Source organism: Neolamprologus multifasciatus, chromosome 18 (genome assembly GCF_963576455.1).
Source record: "Neolamprologus multifasciatus chromosome 18, fNeoMul1.2, whole genome shotgun sequence".
Lineage (NCBI taxonomy): Eukaryota > Metazoa > Chordata > Actinopteri > Cichliformes > Cichlidae > Neolamprologus > Neolamprologus multifasciatus.
Window position 1 is genome coordinate 2,428,581 of NC_140456.1, and position 20,281 is coordinate 2,448,861.

At 42.7% G+C, this 20,281-nt stretch overlaps 1 protein-coding gene across 1 annotated transcript; it reads left to right on the forward strand.

Moving 5' to 3' along the window:
• The first annotated feature begins 69 nt into the window (after positions 1 to 69).
• Positions 70 to 13,810, forward strand: cavin4a (caveolae associated protein 4a). The gene is made up of 2 exons (XM_085140930.1): positions 70 to 1,409; positions 11,351 to 13,810. The coding sequence occupies exons 1-2, from the start codon at positions 1,002 to 1,004 to the stop codon at positions 11,945 to 11,947; spliced, it is 1,005 nt and encodes a 334-aa protein (XP_084997056.1). The 5' UTR covers positions 70 to 1,001; the 3' UTR covers positions 11,948 to 13,810.
• Positions 13,811 to 20,281: the final 6,471 nt, after the last annotated feature.

The window sequence follows — 20,281 nt, forward strand, 5'->3', positions numbered from 1 at the left end:
AACAAACAAACATGTTTTTTTTCTACAAAAGGTAAAACTGGTGTTCAGGAACACAAATCAATAGATTACATTTTGTAGTATTTCAGACTGCTGTGAGACTGTTTTCAGTTTGCTGGTACATGATGAAGGAGCTTTAAGTGAAGGTGTATTAACTCATAACACCTATTTTTCTGCACGTTTGGTTTCATGCTGTCAGACTGTGAAGCAAAGAGCACTAAATACAACATGTTAACACACGTGTGCTGCACACTGAACAGCTCAGACTAAATAAACCCCTCTGTGTGGTGGTGCTTCAGATGGGTGTTAAAATAGTGTCGCTCTGATACTCGTCCTCGTGCTCTGGAGCTGTCAGTCATCTCTATAAAGAGCCTCAGATCTGAATCTCAGTCAATGTTTGGACTCTGTCGTCCTGGGAAAGCAAAAAGGGCAGAGCTGCAGTGTTTAATCCCCTAAACATTCCCGCGCTGTGTAATCACACCAGACAACTGGGACTTCGCTGCATCCGCCCCTGCAGGCCTGCAGAGTGACTCCTAAGCTGTTGCTGATGTACATGTTTCACAGCTGCTGGCGTGTAACATGTGAAAGTGACGGAAAATTATGCATCAGTCTTGCGTGGGGCTGGCATCGAAAAGTGGGACTTGAATGGGAATTTCCATCATCTCCTGCTTTGCATTTCCCAAAATGTCAGAGTGTCGCCTTACAAAGAGTTTTTATTTTTAGCTGCAGGGGGGTTTCGTGTGAGCACTGCTGCTCCCCTCTAAGTTTATCGCCTGGCCCACATCCCGATGACGACTGAATCAGGCTCCCTTTGGATCTGAAGCCTTTTTTAAAAGGAGTAGGTGGAGTTTGCTCCTCTCTCCCGTCCCCAGACTGGAGTTTGGGTCAAAGTGCTTGGTGCTGCTGCCCTGGTCTCCCTGACGGTAACCCCAACGATCCTGGTTCGGTTCTGCACAACCACAACTTTTCTTACAACTTAAGTTTGAATCTCAGGAGTCCTGATAATGGATCAGCTCAAGTACCACAGCGCAGGCATCCAGGAGAAGCTGCAGATCGCCGGGGTGGAGGATGAGGCCGGGAACCCCATCAGCGCCCTGACCATCCTGTCTTTGCTGGAGCGCGTGGCCAGCATCATCGATAACGTCCAGTCCTCCCAGCAGCGCATGGAGGAGCGTCAGCAGGATCTGGAGAGCAACATCAAGACCATCCAGGGGGACGTCCTGAAGCTGGCAAAGGACCACACCGACACCAGCGGCACCGTGGAGAAGCTCCTGCAGAAAACCCGCAAAGTCAGCGCCAACGTCAAGGAGGTCCGGACACGCGTGGAGAAGCAAAACATCCGAGTCAAGAAGGTGGAGTCCACGCAGGACGAGCTGCTCACCCGCAACAAGTTCAGAGTCGTCATCTACCAGGTCAGCAGAGTTTCTCAGGGTCGGACGTTTAAACGTTGACTTTATGAATTCTGCCCATTGAACACACCACAGCGAGCCTGTTTGTTAATGGCTTAACTGCAGGGTTTAGATTCTCTCTAAGAAAGACTTATTATTGTGCCACACTGACATCTTTGAAGACTTAAATGGACACAATTAATCAATGGAAACCAAAAGAAACCAAAAGTATATTAAAGGGAAGCTAAATAACAGCAAAGTCAACAGTCTTCACTCAGTAATCCAATAAACTAATTAATGGAAGAGGATTCATGAGCCAGCCAATCAGAATATTTTTAAATTTTCACATTAGAAGCTGAATAGAAAAGTAGAAACAGTCATGTTTGGAGTTTTAAGTGTTACATTTCAGCCTGACAACGTCTGATTGGAAGATGCTGGTGGTAAAACTATCTAACTGGTACCAGTACAGTTAGATAGTTGTGCAGTAGCACAAAGTCTCTCTGACGCTGACCCTAATCAGGACTTAAACAGATTTAGTTAAACAAGGAAAATAAATAAAATTTCAGCGCGGGAAATCAGAAGAGTCTATTTTCTAGACTTTCTCACAAAAGTTGTTGAATTTTCTGAATGATGTCACGTCTTGAGAGAAATCTTGAACAGTTGGGAGCCACTAACTCTCTTCTTATTAGAGCAAGCTTAATCAAATGACCAGCAAATAACTGGCACGGGCAACTGGCTAATTGCTGAATTGAGTAATTTCAGGGTTTATCAGACTTTAAGAGGATAGTTAAGCAACAAAAAGCAAAAGAGACCAGAATAACCACCACAGCAACAACTCGCCAACCAGTATGGGAACTCCCCTTTTCTTTTCCAGTGTCCAGTGATTGACAGTGGACTCGCTGACGGTCTCTAGACCTGCATGACTGAGACCTAATGAGTTAAAAAAGCAGATAAAATCTGAAGTTCTCTCACCCCAACCAATCACAGCAGATGGCCCCGCCCCTCCCTGAGCCTGGTTCTGCTGGAGGTTTCTTCCTGTTAAAAGGGAGTTTTTCCTTCCCACTGTCGCCAAAGTGCTGCTCATAGGGGGTCATATGATTGTTGGGTTTTTCTCTGTATCTATGAAGCGCCTTGAGGCGACTTTTGTTGTGATTTGGCGCTATATAAATAAAATTGAATTGAATTGAATTTAGTCCCCAGAGAAGATCTCTGAGCTACATCCACATTTGTGTTTACGAGGAGCTGGAGAAGGATTAAGCATGAGAAATGAAGTAGACCAAATCTGTGCCAAGCAGCGCGATCTTAACTGGATGAACTCTGACTCAGTTCATTAAGCGGTGGACGCAGTGAGAGGCGCGAGCGTCGATGTGAGGAGATGAAGGGCGGATTAAGTTCAAACTCATAAGAACCCTCGACTCCGAAACATTGGCAATTAATAGAAAAGCATCCTCGTTATGTTGAGAGGGCGCACTTTCAGCTAAAGTGTGGGCGACCTTAATCAGATCAGGTGGCTTCACTTCAAAGTTTTAATAAGAAACTCTCGACTGAACTCTTTAATTTAGAAAGCACAGCAACATTTACAAGAATAAAAGCTCCTGTCGAGTCTTCCCTGAACGTAAAGGGCTGGAAAAATAAAGCTAAGGGCACAGAGTCCGAATGCTGTGAAACAGTCGTGAAGAGACGGCAGCTGGAAACCGCAGTGCGGTGGGATTTTCTGCTGAAGGAGCTGGTCGGATGATGGACAGAAAATAAAAAAACATTTCTGTGAACTGAAAGATTTATAACGGTGATCAAAGGCTCGGTGTTCGTAGCTGCAGGCCTTATAAGTTCAGCTTTTGTCAGATGACAGCTGTGTCGGAGTTTAAATCTCAATCAGGAACATTTAGACTGTTTAGTGATGGTGCTAACAATCAGCAACATGAACTTACAGTCTTGTGTTTAGTCCTCGTTAAAAGGATCGCAGATGTAGATCACAGACTCGTACATGTCACCTACTGACGATTCAATTCAGCTTTATTTATACAGCACCAAATCACAACAACAGCTGCCTCAAGGAGCTTTATATTGTAAGGTCGACCCTACAATGATACATACAGAGGAAAAACCCAACAATCATATGACCCCCTATGAGCAGCACTTTGGCGACAGTGGGAAGGAAAAACTCCCTTTTAACAGGAAGAAACCTCCAGCAGAACCAGGCTCAGGGAGGGGCGGGGCCATCTGCTGTGATTGGTTGGGGTGAGAGAAGGAAGACAGGATAAAGACATGCTGTGGAAGAGAGACAGAGGTTAATAACAGATATGATTCAATGCAGAGAGGTCTGTTAACACATAGTGGGTGAAGAAGAAACTCCCAGTGCATCATGGGAATCCCCCAGCAGCTTACACCAGTTCCAGCATAACTAAGGGAGGATTCAGGGTCAGCTGATCCAGCCCGAACTATATGCTTTAGCAAAAAGGAAAGTTTGAAGGCTAAAACTGAGGCAGGCCTTAAAATAGAGATAGTGTCTGTCTCCTGAATCCAAACTGAAAACTTGAGATGTATAACATTAGACTACAGTACTTTTAATCTTACAATGCACAATATTGTATTTCTGAGTCACGATGCTTTCTTCTTCTACTCCACTATATTTGGGATGAAAATGTATGTGTCGTGTATTTTAAAGCTTTAGCATCATAAGCTATAAGATTTAAAGTGTCAAACATAGATAGTGTCAAACATGGATGTAGCCACTGACTGTGTTCACGTTAGCCTAGCTATAGCTCCAGGTAGCACATCATTGTGTGTCAACTAACCGGCTCACTGATCCTCCAAACGCTGCTGGTATTTCTATGTTCTAGGTTGTTTTAAGAGTACTTCAGTCAGAGCGCGGTGCATCATCGATCAATCAGAGTTGGACCTATTTATTCGGCGTGTTTATCCTGGGTTAGCACAGAGTTGAAACCTTTAGCCTCGTTATTTCTGTACAAAGACAAGTAAAAGCCAAAGTCTGCATTTAGCTGTTGAAGACAGTTAAAGTCTTAAACTGGGTTGACTTCAAAGACAGTTCAGAGCTCGTTCTCACTGGTTGAAACTGGAGTGTTTGTGCTTTTTTAGTGTTTTATGTTTTATGCCAGTGCTACAGATTTTTCTTGTCAGATTCACTGTATGAGTTTTGCAGAGTTATAGACGTGACTGACATCAGATCACAGTGAAATGAGTCCATCAGAGCTGATAAAGAAAATATTTTCTGCCTGTAATCAAAAAGCAGCCTTCACACGTTTCCAGCGGGAAGCTGTGGGAGCTGCCCTGCTCTCTTTTCCATGCAGCTCTGCAGAGATAAGTCGAGCAGTGAGTTGCAGGTCCTGCTGTCCTCAATAATGTCTTCAGACTTCAGAATAGTAACCAGAGCTCTGTGTGTGCTGCTAACAGCTGCTGTGGATCCGTGACAGAGGGGCCTATTCTGGGATCACAGCGTTCTCCCTCTTTGCCGGCAGGGACAGGCCATAAACTGCTGTCAGCCAGAGTCAGGCTCTGATACGTCAGCTTATCGCAGCGGTCAGGATGTGGTGAGAAACGAGGCGTCAATCAACCTGACCGGCTGCTAAAGAGCAGCCAAAGAGATGAAGGATAAAAGAAGATAAAAAAACTCCTGTGAGATGAGTCTGTATTTAAAAAGAGACGGGAGGGTGGAGGGTTATGGGCTCCACTCCAACTTTGTTTGGTGGGTTTTGTTCTTCTCGCCTGCACCGTCACATTTCACAGGTCGAACCGCTGAACTTCGGCCTGCCTGTGTTTGACGGCAGTTTGTGAGCAGACACAGTTTACGGTCTTGCAGAGCGAGAAAGTCAGAGTCCTCCAGGTTGTCCAGGTCACGTCTCTGCGCTGCTGCAAATCTGAGCAGCATCGGGTTGTCATGGTTACAGTATTTAAGAAAATGACCTTTTTATCTCTTTGAGGTCGTTTCAGAAGAACTTTTACTCTGGAAATAACAAAAAAAACAGTTTGTGTAGTTGTTCGTTTAACGTCTGCTTGAAGTCGTTTTCATGTAGTTTTTTGTATCTTTGTTAACATTTTTGTGCAGTTTTGCGGTCTTTTTGTGACATAGGTGGACATTTTGCATGTTTCTGTGATCATTTAAACTCATTTTTTTTAGGCAAGGCAAGTTTATTTGTATAGCACAATTCAACAGCAAGGTGATTCAAAGTGCTTTACAGAGACATTAGAAACAAAAACAAATAAAAAGCATGATTTAAAATTGATTAAAACAAGCAAACAAACTAATTAACAAACAAACAAAACAGTATATAAAATCAAAACAGATAAAATCAGTAGTTAAAATGTATGTTTTGAAATTTAAGCTTTTTAGGTACTTTTATGTTTTTTTAATGTTTTCAAGCAGCTTTGCATGACTTTGGTGTGTTTTGTGGGTTTTTTAAAAGTAGTTTGTCTTGTATGTTTTGCATGTATAACTGTTTTGCGTGTCTTTGCGGTCATGAGCTTTAATTTTGTAATTTTTTCCGTAATTTTTAAAAATGAATTTTGTATCCTTTTGCATATATTTCTTTTGCTTTTTTCCTCTGTTATAATAACTACAGAGGGGCTTATTTTAGTTTTTAGTTTTTATTTAAGTTGTATTGAGACTTAACATTTGCATTATTTCGGGTTGACCCTAAAAAAGGATAAGCAGAAGTGAATGGATGGATTATTTGGGGTGGTGTCTTTTTGACTGACCTTTTCCCACCGACGCAGTTACAGGTTGCTGTAGCTGCTAGCTGTCTGCTTGTTTTCACTTTCTATTCAATCTCTGGTTTGCTGTTGGAGCATTTTTAATGCAGTCTTCTGACCAGTCCCATATGGAAAAGATACGTATAAATCTTATAAAGTTTGTATCTGTCTTGTGTGAAACTTGTATGAAAAGAGATGAAAACAGATAAAATATCCCTTGAAAAGTTGTATAAATGAAACTTCCTAAAAACAATATATGAAAGTAATGAGAAAGTGGCCACTTTCATGAGTAAATCATATAAGCCTGATATGATTCACTATATGAAGCAAGCTAAAGCTCATACAAGTTTTTTCTATTTCTTTTCCATATGGGGTAATACAGGCGCTATGCAGTAAAAACTGTGTTGATGAGTGAAACTGTAACATTTCTCTCTTATTTGTTACTTTGCGTTAATTAGCAGTTATCTGTGTCTGTGTGATGAACTTATACAGTCTATGAATGCTAACATTAGCGGCTAACTTAGCACTTAACTACAACATGGGAGCTGCCAAAATGCTAACATGAAGCTAAAACATGTCCACAAACCATCTTCATGTTTCATGTCCATCGTTCATATACAGTTCTTACTTTCCAGTGCATCATGGGTAATTTGCACTCATCATGTTCCTCATGAACCCTTTAACCCTCCCGTTTCTGTCTGATCCAGTAATGCATATACTATTATATATTGTACATATGTTTATTAGTCTCAGATTTAGCCATTCTTATATTTTGCTTGTTTTACGTTATTGTATTTTTGCACAACTCTGTTGCTTGTGAAGCTCGCACACAAGAATTTCACTCACATGTGCTGTACCAGTGTACCTGCACATGTGATGTGACAATAAAAGTGATTTGATTTGATGGTCATTATTAAATCATACAGCAGTTCCTCACTCGATGACCGCGCCCCAGGCCGTGTCCGCACATGGACGATGATTCATATCTGCTGTGTTGTGCGTGTCCCCAGCTACAGCACATGAGATACTGCTGTCCTTCTTCACAGCGAGCCCGGCTGTAGCTCAGCCCGGTCCCGGGCGGGGCCTCTGCAGACAGTTGCAGTGTTGAGTTTCCACATGACCGATGTGCAGTCGTTAATCTCAAGCCTCCCTTCGTCTCCTAATATAGAGTTTCGGCTGCGGCTGTTTAACCAGGAAGCAGCGAGCGCTTTGTTAGAGACGCTCGTCGCCTGCTGGCGGCTGAATGATGACGGGCGGACGGTGGGCAGTAATAAGAAAAAGATAAATGGCCGCCGGTTTACTCTCGGGGCCGCTGTGGCGCGCGCGGCGGACATCAGAGGACAATGTGTAATTTTAGAGGAGCTGATGGCGTTTAGTTTGTGATGTTTCTGCAGGGAGACGATGAGGAGTGAACAAACACGATTAAAGGAGGTCACCCTGCTAACAGGAGGCGCCGCAGCAGGAAGCTCTTCAAACGCCACAAACACGGCTGAGATTTGAACACAGCTTCACTGTGCAGCTTTGTTAACCACGACGGGCCTCATAGTGATCATCAATACTTTGTTTATTTTATTTATGTGTTTCTTTGTGTTTATTTTGCTTCCAGTCGTCATGTTGAAGTAATTTGATTTGACTTTTAAGACATTTTTGTGTCATTTTGTGCTTTTACTTTGTTTGTGTTGTTCTTTTATTATGTGTCTATAGTTGTTTAGAGGTTTTTTCCTCTCCTTGAGGGTTTTTTGTGTCTTTTTGGTTGTTTTGTGTTTCTTTGTGGTCACTTGTGCGTCTCTGCAGACGCTTTTGGACTCTTCATGGTTCTCCGTGTTTCTTTTTACCTGTTTTACGTGTTTCTGTTGTCCTTTCTTGTCGTTCTTTAATTTGTTCGAGTGATTCTTGGAAGTGGCTTTGTGTTTCTTTTTAACGCTCACTAGAGGCTGACCCCGTTCATGATTTAAACGCATAAAGGTTGGGATTAGACTGCGGCTGAGTGTGTTAACGTAATTAAAAGCTCTGATGGTTTCTCTCCGTTTCTTCTTCCTCCGTTACCGGCGAGGTTATTAATACATACTTCGACCCACATTCCCTGCCGGTGTAATTATTGTGTCATTCACAGCGTGTGGATACGCTCTGACGACTCCGCCCTGATTAATGAGTGTCATCGTCTCAGGTGGCCACGGCTTAATTAGGATTAATTGGCTTTCACATCCAAAGTCACCTGTAGGGCGCAGCAGGTGGAGCAGGCCTGCGACGAGCTTCCTCCAGCGGCTGCTCCGTCGTGTCGGCCATTCGAAAGAGTAAAGACGCGAAAACAATTCAAACTCTTGGTCGCTGTAAAACCCGCATGGGCACTAAACTTTTCCTTTTCTCATTTATTTTATCATCAAATTCTCCTTCTACTGTCCGAAAATACAATAAGTTAGTTAGCATTAGCAAACTAGCAACAAAAAGCCTCTTTACGGTTTTTAGCACCTGAATTTAAACAGTTTTTTGTGCCCAGAGCTAGCAAAGCAGTTTTTGGCACCTAAAACTAGCCGAGATATTTTTAGTGCCTGAATTGAGGCGAGAAGCTTTTAGCAAATCGTTCAGTGAGTGAAAGCTAAAGTAACAGATCAACAGATCAGCCTGATATGATGGCAAAGCGTGACACGGACACGTCGGTGCATCATGCAGATGCTGCAGTAACAGCAGAGGGACATTTTATTTCAAGCCACCATGAAAATAATCCCAGGAAAGGGTTTAAACACATATTATTAACATATTAACCAGGGATGCAACGAATTTTTTCAAACCGATACGATACCGATACTTGGATCTGAGTACTTGCCGATACAGAGTACAAAAAACGATACTTCTACCACACACACACACACAAATACAATGAATTGGAAGACAGGTTTTATTATATTCCCTGCCAATAAAAAATAAAATCTTAATAAAAATGACCACAAAAAAATTTCAAGTGAAAAATAAGCACTTCTGTTAAATTATTGCAGAGTCTCCACGTTGTAATTTTACAAAATATCACTGAACTATTGGCACTGTCTCGAGCTTTCAGAATAATAAATAAACACTTCTGTTTGGAATAAAATAAATACAAATTAGGTTTGAGAATAAATTAAACTTTTAAATTATTGCAGAGTGTCCATATTGTAAACAAACAAACAAAATAATAATTATTAAATAAATAATAAAATATAAAAAATTCTAAAATAAATAATAAATAAAATAATAATTGGCCCCCTAGTGGCCAATCTAAAAAACTACAACAGAAATGACAAGCCACCCTCTGATTAATGAAATAAGTTGGTATCGGTTCATGGTATCGGTTAACTTTTACGAGTATGAGTACACACACATTTTACAGTATCGGCCCCGATACCCGATACCAGTATCGGTATCGGTGCATCCCTAATATTAACTTATATGTACATGTTAGCCACTTAGCTTAATCTTTGGCGATTAAGGACCCTGCAATGTACTTCATATGAGTTTTGTTAGCTACCAACTTCTGGGCTTTAAATACACTATCGCCCCCTGCTGGTAGTGCATCTTCTGCGTGCATGTCTGCTACACATTTTGCTCTGATCATCAAGTTGAACAGAGAGCATAATACTCAAAGGTCCAGACTGGGATCGGTGTCTCGTGGGCGTATACCACCCCCGCCCCTCGTCTCCTGACGTGGACGAGCTGTAAAACATGACTGTGTCTTGGTGGACGGTATACTGCGGCCACTGTTTCACATGTGAGATGCTTATCTGACAGAATGAGATAAGAAGTTCAGTCCAGTCCAACAGGGACCAGAAGTCCGACTTCACCGGGCGGTGTAGTTAGTATTTCTGTGCTCCAGGTGTCGTTCCTGCCAGCCGCTTCCTTGGTTACTCACCATGTGCAAAAATAGAAAAACTGGATCTTATGACGCTGCCGGTGTTTTCAGAGCTTGTAGGTTGAGTCTCACAGAGTATCTCAGAGGAATATCGAGTTTTCTGTGCGAGCTCCTTTCAGCTTTTCGAGCAGCAGAGTAATTTATCCTCAATGGATAGAAGAGACAGATGGATATCGGTTTCAACTGCGTGTGTTTATCCCGAGATAGACGAGGCGCTTTGCTAATGAATGATGACTCCTGCTGCAAAATTGTAAGGAGTCAAGCAGATTTAAGATTAATGAGCACTTTAGACGGATAAAAATCAAACTCCAGATCTTTAAAGCACATTTGAGATGGATGTCTGTCCTCCACAGACGCAGATGCTTTAACTGGATATGTGTTTCACCTCTATTCATCAGGACAGAAATAAGAAGTGTTTTAGCCTGACTTCAGCTAAACTAGAAACAGAAGCAGAAAATCATTACGGGTCCTGTTGGGTTGTTTCTCATAAAATCAGTCTCAAGAAAATAAATAAGTTATGTCCATGTGATGTTTTCAGGGCTGAACAAACACATTTAAGCTCTGTCTGTGAAGGTTCTCAGTCATCCAGGTCATTGTAGTCAAAGGAGCTTGCAAAGAAAAGCGTCTGGACTTCTTTAAGTTGCTTGAAGACGTTTCACCTCTCATCCGAGAAGCTTCTTCAGTTCTAAGGTCAAGTGGTGGAGAGTCCCAGATATAAACCTAGTGGGAGTTTCCCCCCACAGAGGGACAAAAGGACCCCCTGATGATCCTCTAATCGCCTGAGCCAAGGTGTGAAACTGGGTGTGGGTCCCAATCAGCCAGAGTTTCAGGTGAGCTCATTGTGAAACCTGGCAAACCTAGCAACTTAAAGAAGTCCAGACACTTTTCTTTGCAAGCTCCTTTGACATTTAAGCTCTGTTAAGAACTGTAACCACCAACGTGTCTCAATCTAAAGCCAAAATCTAAGTTTTCTGTCTGTAACATGGAAGCGGAAACAAAATCTGCGGTGCACAGATGTTTTCATCTGTTTTCTGACTGCAGAAAACTTCAAAAAGGACATTTTGGTTGAACTTTGAGAGGTCATGTGACCACATGGGATAGCACACTGGTCAAAACAACCTGAAAGGTCTTCTTTTGCCTGCATTTTGTTAACAGTCTCGTCTTCTAGTTGTGTTTCCGTCTGTACAAACACAGGATTCAGACGGTTGGCGTCAGTCGATGAGGTAGAAATGAACTCTTTAATCTCAATTAGAGATGCACAATCTTTTTTACACTCAGCAGATGGGACAGTAACACCGAATCGTTAAAAACAGGAATAATAAAAACATTCGATAATAAATCTCTAATATTTAATCGCCTTTCATTTAATCTGCAGGGTGATACAGAGGTCCCGTCAGTGGCCGTCACCAAGTCCCCTAAAGGGCCCGGCCTGGAGGGGCTGGATATGGAGCCGGACTCTTACGACGCCCCCGCCGACCTCTCCTCTGACGAGGAGTACCTGAGTCTGGAAGAAGCCGACCCCTCGCGAGCTGCTCGACTCAAGAAGTCGGTCATGAAGAGCACGGAAACACTGAAGGCCGCCTTCTCAAAGGAGAACATGAGCAAAACCAAAGATAACCTGGGCACCAAGTTCCACCACCTGGGCGAGAAGGTGATGCCGCCCGAGCGGAGGGAGAAGATGCACCAGGCTGGCGAGCGGCTGAAGCAGTCTGGCGAGCGGCTCAAAGAGAACATCGCCAAGAAAGCTCCAAGCAAGGAGACCTTCCGCATCAAGCTGAAGAAGGAGAGAGTTGTCGCCGAGGGCCAGGAGGGCGCCGAGGGCCAGGACGGCGCCGAGGCCGAGCTCCAAGGGAAGGAGGGCAAGCCAGAAGAGGGGGTCACCTACACCGAGGTCGCACTGGAGAGCAAGAGGGAGGGGCCTGTGGAGGAAGCTGGTGCCACCCGGATAGCAGAGGAAGATCACAGGAAGTAGAAGGCCCAGGACACATCAGAGAGAAGGTCTGTGATTGGTCGACATCATTGGAGGACATTTTATTTGTCTAACTGTTTAAAGGAAGACGTTGGTACTGACACCAGAAAATTCATCAGAATATCAACTGGTTATTTAAAAGGTTCGCTAGATATTTAAATCAGCTGATGCACGGAGACAAATTCAGGTTTCTTTAAATAAAAGGTCCATAAAGTGTGAAAGGTGCAGATGAGGTCGAGACGGAAACGAAAGACGTCAGATGTTGATGAGAACTTAGAGAAATACAACAAAAGTTTGAGATTTTTTTATCAGGATGTTCATATACAGTATACATATATATATATATTTACACCGGAGAGGTAAAACTGGCCTCAGCTGGTCTCTGAGAAGCCTGGTGGGAAAAGACACCAACACAGAGTCGATGTCAGGCTGGTTTCAGTGTGCAAAGGAAACCCTGTAGTGTTGGAGGCGACATCAGCCAGCGCTTTAAATTTAAATAAACCAATGACCTCACAGAAGCCACCGAGAAGGTTTTTGAAAGTGTTTATGAGACGTGGTGCCAAGCAGGAAGTGACATATCCAATTTTAGGAACTATTTGCTGAAGCCAATGCAGAATAAACCTGGATTCTTTGACCAGCAGGGGGCGCCTCCTCTATAAGTAAGCCCTCAGTTTCAGGGGTTTGTGACCTCACTAAACTCTTTCCAGATTACTTTATGGGCTCCGTTTGAAGTCATATTTAATAAAACATTTTTCAGAAAGGATCTTAAATCATTTGATGGTTTAAAACCGTTTAAAATTTAGTAAAAGTGTCAACTTAACATGCAGAAGAACACAGGAAGTGTTAAGAATGTCAAAGAAAGAGAAACTGTAACATCGGCGCAGTGTTTAGAGCTGGAACACTGCCACCTTGTGGTTAAAGATTTCATTACATTTTTAAAGTTTTTACAGAAAATACCTTTAAATCTGCGCCAGGCCGCTCAGTGTGAACCGGTTAAAGATACATGTTGTTTTACATCTTTGTTTACAGCAGGTTAAATATTTAAACCGAGTAACCCGTGTTTTCTTTGGCGGCATCATTCCACGAAACCCCCCAAACCCCCCAAACCCCCCAAACGGACATCTTTATGTTTGTTTTTCTCCTGAAACAACATCAGAAACTTTGGGACGTCCAAGAGAATTTAAATAAAGTTTGATTAAAGCCGTCAAACGCGTTTCATTGAATATTTGCTAGGTGCAGCTTTAGGTTTAATAGAGGAGCAGACGCAGGTTGGTGCTAAAACTAATAAAAAGTTTGCATGGAGTCGAGAGCGGCGCAGCCCCTTCTAGCAGTGACATTAGCCAGACTGTAATTACTGTCTGAAATTGAATGTGGTGGATTTGAGGCGGTCTGAGCTCTGGTGTTGGTGGCTTCAAAGGTTTGTGAGAGATTTTGGCGTATGAATGTTTTATTTTTTGCTGCTTGATATTCATAGGTTCTTTTGAAGTTCAGTGAGCACGCTGAGTTTATTCTCCTGCAGTGATTACTGAGGTCGCCGCCTCCATCAGGATCACAGGATTTAAAGTTTTCCACGTTTCAGTCATCAGATACTCTTTAGAGGCTTTGCTTTCATAGGGCTGTCGTGATACATTAGTGCTGTGCCTTATTTTGAAAATACACTTCCTGTATATCTTACTACTTATGCTTCTGTGTTGCTGAGAGAGTTTAATGCAGTAGATTATATTTGGATTCACTTCTTGCTTTTCTTTTTTCACGTTTGATTACAGCTCAGCTTCCATTTTTACAATAATCAGCCACACGATGAAAAACAGCTGCCTTTGTTCACTTTATTTCATTTTTCTATAAATAAAGTTCTTGTGAAACCTTGTTGCTTTTTCTTTCCTTTGTTATTAAACCTTTATTTATACGGCGTCCACACACAGTTTGGTCAAGTCAGAGCTCTGATTATGACCGAGAGACCAACATCCAGGGCTAATGAAACCTGACTACAGCTGCAGTTCCTCTAATGTCCACTAGAAGCTGTCTCCAGCGATGACTCCCGACCTGATACAGAAAACGTTTGTTTACACCTGCACAGGTGTAACTCACCCAATTAGCTTTTATTTTGGCTTAAAGTCAAGACTTACTTTGCACTTTTTTTATTAACAGGGTTTCTACAATGTCTCCGTACCCAATTCAGCCACCTGTACGGTAAAACACTACATTTAAATGTGTGACACTGTAACAGAATGAGAAAAACACCACTGTGATTTGTTCTGTCTCCACTTTGAGTCCCTTTCTTCTCAACAATCTATTAATCAGGTCATCTCATTGAGACTGAAGACATCTTTTCAAGAGCGCCCTGAGAAGCATAAAGCATTTATAATCAGGGAAACAGTTTGCAATTAACTCAACAAGGACACATCCGTGAGTGAAAAAAGAAACAATAATAAAGTTTTATGAACTCCACCGGGGGGGCATAAAGGACTCTAGTCTGCCCGAGTCTTCTAAGCAGATTAAATACAGTCATATAAAACAGATGCAGGCCAGCAGGAGAACAGGTCGTCCTCTACGCTGTTAAAATCCATAAACTGGGAATGCTGTGTGACTTTGGGCTGTCACAGACAAAAGACGACCAGTGTCAACAATCATTACGACATTTTTGGCTTCAGAATGACGGTGCTAGACCTCACAGCTCAGGTTTAAGTTTTCATTTCTACAGTTAGAACTGCGCACATTTTAGACACAAAACCTCACATAAACATTAATCATTTCCCAGCAGCATGAGCCAGCGAGACAAATTCTTCCGTGGATCCCGGGAAGACCAGCTGCTGCACCGCTATAGCTAACGGAGATCCTGATAAACTAAACTTTCACTTTTATCAGCCGCCACACAGACGTTAAACATCAAGAGATAAAGTTCTGTTGCACCTCCAGCACAGACATGGCGCACACGTCCACTTCAGCCACTCTGTTTAGCCAAGATGCTACACCTCCGCTAGCTTAAAAGGTAGGTGAGTTGTAAGCAAATACGGCCTCTGTACTGTTGATATGAGGAGAGAAGACCAAAAATATTGTTTGCATCAGGTTGAATGTTAATTTTGTTCATTGCTAATTGTTAATTTCTGCTGTAAAGTTGCTCATTTTTAAATGGAAGTCTATGAGCAGTGACTCACCTTTAAAAGCAGCCTCTAGTGGACGTTAGAGGAACTGCAGTGTTGATTCATTCATTCACTTCTCCTGCTCTTCCTTGTTTGTATTCATGTGAAAGCTTCAGATATTTTTCCTTAATTAAAAACTTAAACTCCATTCAGAACTCCATTAACTCATCAGGTTAATGCAGCTCAGATGGATAAAATCAGTATTCACTCACTGCTGAGCTCCATCGGTCCCTGTAGGCAGATTGCTGTAATTAAATTTCTGACTTTCATCAGGTTTCACTCTTTGATGCTCATATTTTTACAGATGTATGAATTTGTCAGTAACATCTGTTTAACAGAAGCTCTGATCATCCCTCCTCTCTGATCGCAACTGTCTGTGGCTCAAATTAAATCACTGCCGGGACGTCAGCACCGGTAAAACAAGATCGCTCAACCGAGTCAGCAGAGTCCCACCGAGTCACCCCTCGGCCGCCGCCGGCGGCCTCCAAATGAAACGCCAATCACCACGCTTCGCTCCAGAGGGGATTTACAGTGCGACTCGTCTCTGCGTGGCCAGAGGCCCCTGCAGTTTGTCAAGTATGAATTTATTACATTTATTACAAAGCCCGGGGCTCTTATTTCCTAAAAGAGTCCAATCAAACTGACCGGCTGCAACACAAACCCTGTAAAGATGAAGGACGATCAAAGAGGCTCTGGATGATCCAATTATCTGTAGAGTGCATGCCGGTCAGAGCTTTATTTTGAAAGGAAAACATTGTTATTTCATCACACGCCGACTGAAATATGTTTTGTTCAGCTGAGGAACTTCGAGGCTCTTTGAACAAACCAATTTGTGAACAAAGACAAAATTGGAGGCAAACGGTGAGCCTGCAGGTAGCAGCTGATACTTAAAAACTCAGGATCAGGGAGAACGTTTGCAAAGCCGGTCAGTCCCCACAGTCCGACAGCACAAAGAAACACGTTTACAACCTGATACAAAAAAGTTTTGCTGATTTAAATCTTCATAACAAAAAAGTCTGATATAAGTGGTGAAGTTTTAGAAGTTACACAGAGACCCTCGCCGGCGGTCACAAATGCAAACAGATGAAAGGAGTCTTCTCCTCGGCTCCGCCTCAGACAGAGCGATGAGCTCAGACATCCGGTGGGAGCACGGAGGCAAATCCCCGAGTCAGCTGAGTCGGTTCGGGCACATCATTGGGACTCCTCCTGTGCGCCTCCCACCTACATCCAACTACCTGCTGGAGAGATTATCCGGTCGTTAAGTTTGACGTCACTAGCCGTGTCTGGGCCTAAACTCCGCTGCAGGTCCATATATCAAACGATCACTATGGCATTACTGAGAGTTGAAAAACTGTCTAAAGTCTTTCATCTTTAATAAAATGATCAGCGTTCTGCTCTACCAGGTGTAACAATTGAGTTTAACATCCAGGCATCCATGAAAACGGAATTTATGACATTTAACGGAGTTAGAAGTTAGCAGGAAGTTAGCTCGCTAGCTTCTAGCTAAATACAATATAGCATGTCCTGACTGCGGGGTTTTGGAAACAAATTAAAACGTACAGCTCTGTTATCACTTCCAACATAAATGAAGACAGAAAACTAAACAGCAGTGACGTTTGTAGGGTTACTGAAGTTTGGCTAGCTGGTATATAATGATGTGCTACGTGACCGCTAGCGACACAGCTATGTTAGCATAGCATAAACAAGCTAACTTTTTTTCCACTCGATAAAAGTTAGCGTGAGTGTTCTCGGTGGTCAGGAACAAATGTAATCGCATGGCAGGATGCTGTAAAAGGACCAAACTTCAGCCAGGAGAACAACTGAGATAATCCATCCACAATACGAGGTTAGTCATTCATATACTGCTGCATGGGCTGGGCTGTAGTTACATCCTAAGGTTTTAAAAACTGAGCTTAAATAAATGATTAGTGGTAATAAAAGCCGAGGGAGGTCAACAGTGATCACTGACTGTTTTAGGAGCTTTTTGAGATTAAATAGAAGAAAATACAAAACATTAAACATGTTAACAACACAAAAGCCATATTAAACGCAGACTACTTAAGTAGGATTCGTCACGTCATCACTTAACGACCGGATACTGAGGTTTCTCACGTGACGTCATGCACACATGCTCGCAAGTTGAAACAACCGCTGGTTGCTATGGAAACACATGTATTCTCCCGCTGGTTGGCAGTTGTTCCTGGAGGCTTCTCTCATTGGGCGAAATCAGATTTGTAGATTAACTGCTTTGGTTGTCACGGTTACTTTTGATTTCTCATGTTTGTATGCTAATACTTGCTAACTATTAGCCGACCAGTCTGCAGGCCTAAGTTCAGCAGTGACTCACAGCTGGTTGGGGAATCCTGGTTTCCATCATCACCAGTGGCTGCTGAGTGGTCTGTGTGGGGCCTTTTTCACCATATCCTGCACCAGTATTGTCACACGTCCAAGTTAATGTAGCGCGGTTAGCGGTTACGTTTCTGCAAAGCCTCCTATAAATCCCCCAGGAAGAACTGGAAGAGCGCATCTGGGAAGAAGGACATCAGGAACACCCTGCATATCCTGCATCCATCAAAACGCTGGCTGGATAAAATTTCACTCATCATAACTGCTCTGTTACTGTCATTAACCACAATTAAGTCCCAATAAAGCCAAGTGACCCTCTCACAACCTTTCCTTTTGTATTTGTTGCGTTTGTTCCTTTTCTATGATCACATCTGTCGTCAAGGAAACGACACAGAGGTCACCAAAACACTGTAAATCTAACCTGTGATGGTTTGGAGTTGTAACAGCTGGCGGAGCTTTGATTAGCTGCCAGTGCTGCGTTACAGTGTGGAGTGGGTGAGTCTCAGTGTAAATGAGCTGCAGCGGCTCTGTCTAATTTCAGCGCTGCTGCTTTTCATAACCTTGGCAAACTTGGCGAGCGATGACTCCTCCACGTAGAAATCAGCCCACACCGGCGGAAACCCGCGCTTCGGCCACGCTTCGCCTGCTACCAGGTTGTCACGGCAACCGTACCCATCAAAGTTTAGAGAGAAGTGGAGCAAAAACGGCGGTAATTAAAACGCTCGTCGTCCGGGTGATGTGCGACTGTGTGTTTCTCTGCACCGTCTCTCCTCCCGCGCAGCTTCACCGATGCCAAAAACCATAATTTTGATTTATTTCAGCGCTTCGGAGAGAAAGAGACGGAGACGCCACTCTGGAGCGATTGCGCTCGGCTCCATCTGTTTGTTATGCATTAGCTGAGCACAATTGAGCTCTTCAAGCAATCTGTTGAAGAGAAACGGCCTCGGGTGGAGTGCGGGGTAGGAAAAGAGGAGCTCCATTAACACGTTTTCATTTTCTCCTTCAGAGTGCGAACACTTCTTCTTCCTCCTCTGAGCCAGAAACTCTTGAATAGGCTGCACTGGTTTCTCCTGAGGACTCTCTGAGATTGACTTGTCAAATGTGTTCTTTTGGCGCCGTAACATGCGTTCACAGGTAGGATTTACATTTTGTACGACGGGGGTGAAGTTGAAGAGCTGCGCCGGATTTAAGGCTCCCTTCTCTCTTTTATTTCGCCTCATGTTTCAGGTGAAAAGCTCTCAGGCTATGATGTAAAGTCTTACTTGAAATGTTCAGTCGCTAACGTTTCCCCTTTGTTCGCCGTGACAGCTACAAGGCCACAGACGAAGAGCAACCGACTGACGAAGGCGGTGAAGAAAGGAAACTTTCTGCACCTTCAGCAAACACCAGAAAAAACCAGCTCTGTCTTTAATAAATAATAAATTACGAGTATACACTGAAAGTCTGCAACAGAAAGCTCGTATAGAGACAGAACAGGAGGAAGAGAGAAGTATTTAAGCCTCAGAGTGATGATAAAACCACATTTACTGCTCTGTTTTCACAGCATCGATTTGGCCTCAGCGCAGAAGCAACAGGTGTTTAATCTGTCTGGATCCATATCTGAGAAATTATAAAGTGTCGCATTATGACTGCAGAGTGCTTATGTCCACACCGGCGGCTTCTCCACACTGTTTAAATACACGTACTTGGAGGTCGGTGCGAAGGTGAGCATCCGAAATGTCACAGACGATCCCTCAGTGCACAAGAAAATCTGTAAAACAACTTCAGTAAATTAAAGTAAATGTCAGAGCTGACGTTTACTTTTTCACTTCGACTGTTTGGAGTTAACGGAGCTCCGAGTTCCCTCAGAGAACCGGTGTTATTAACGAAGCCTGTGGTTGTTTAAGCCACAGTCACACCGGCCTGAGAGCGCTCGATGCCACACTGCACCCCAGTTTTTTTGTTTGACTTTTTGTTTTTGATTCGGTTTAGTTTCAGTTTGTCTCCAGAGCGTTTCACTTTAGTTTTTACCTCTCAGCTGTGAAAGCCTGACAGGATGGCAAGCGCCAAGTTTGTGAACGCGCTAACTCGAGAACTAGGTAACGTACGATTTTAAAATTCGTACCACAGCTGCATCTAGTAAAGTTTGAATCCAGGTGAGTCTTTGAAAGTCCCCTTGCATTATTAGATTTATACGAGGAGCCTGAGGGTGTTTAGTTTGGCTTTTTCTTAGTTCCAATATTAGTTTTAGTCTTTTTAACTAGTTTTAACCCTTTAAGACCTACCATATAACCAAGTCCGCCAGAGCTTATATTATATTTTTACATGCTGTGGAGCCATTTTTGGGAGCATTTCAAGTTGCTATACATCAATACAACCATTATAGCCTAACTTTTAATAATATGTATGCATTAAGTGCATAGTAATTACATAAAATTCAAAAAAGTGCAATAAACTACCAAAAAATTTTTTTTGGTAGTTTTTTTGTTTTTTTAACATATATTTCTAGTTAGAGAAATTTAAGAGGCTTATCCCTCAAAACTGTAAATACAAAAAAGTTGCACAAAATAGTTTCCCACCACAGGAAATTTATTTTGAGTGTCTTCATAGTTTTATTTTTGAAATACACCAATTTTTATACACTGCAGGAAAAAGGAAAATAAATATTATAATGCAAATTTGCAAAAAAGCAGCATATGCATCAAAATAAACTATTTCCAGCAGTGCAATATGAGTCCTAAGCATCCCAGAAACCACACAGAAAGTCATAAAGTCAAAGATAACTTTTATAAACACCAGTATAGGCTCATGAGGCCCTGATCATAAAGAAATATATTTCCGCGAAAATGATGTCACTTCCGGTTTCGGGCAG

Coding starts and splice junctions, on each gene's coding strand:
- cavin4a (XM_085140930.1), top strand. CDS start 1,002: ATGGATCAGCTCAAGTACCACAGCGCAGGCATCCAGGAGAAGCTGCAG. Junction 1,410..11,350: donor TCAGAGTCGTCATCTACCAG/GTCAGCAGAGTT, acceptor TTTAATCTGCAG/GGTGATACAGAGGTCCCGTC.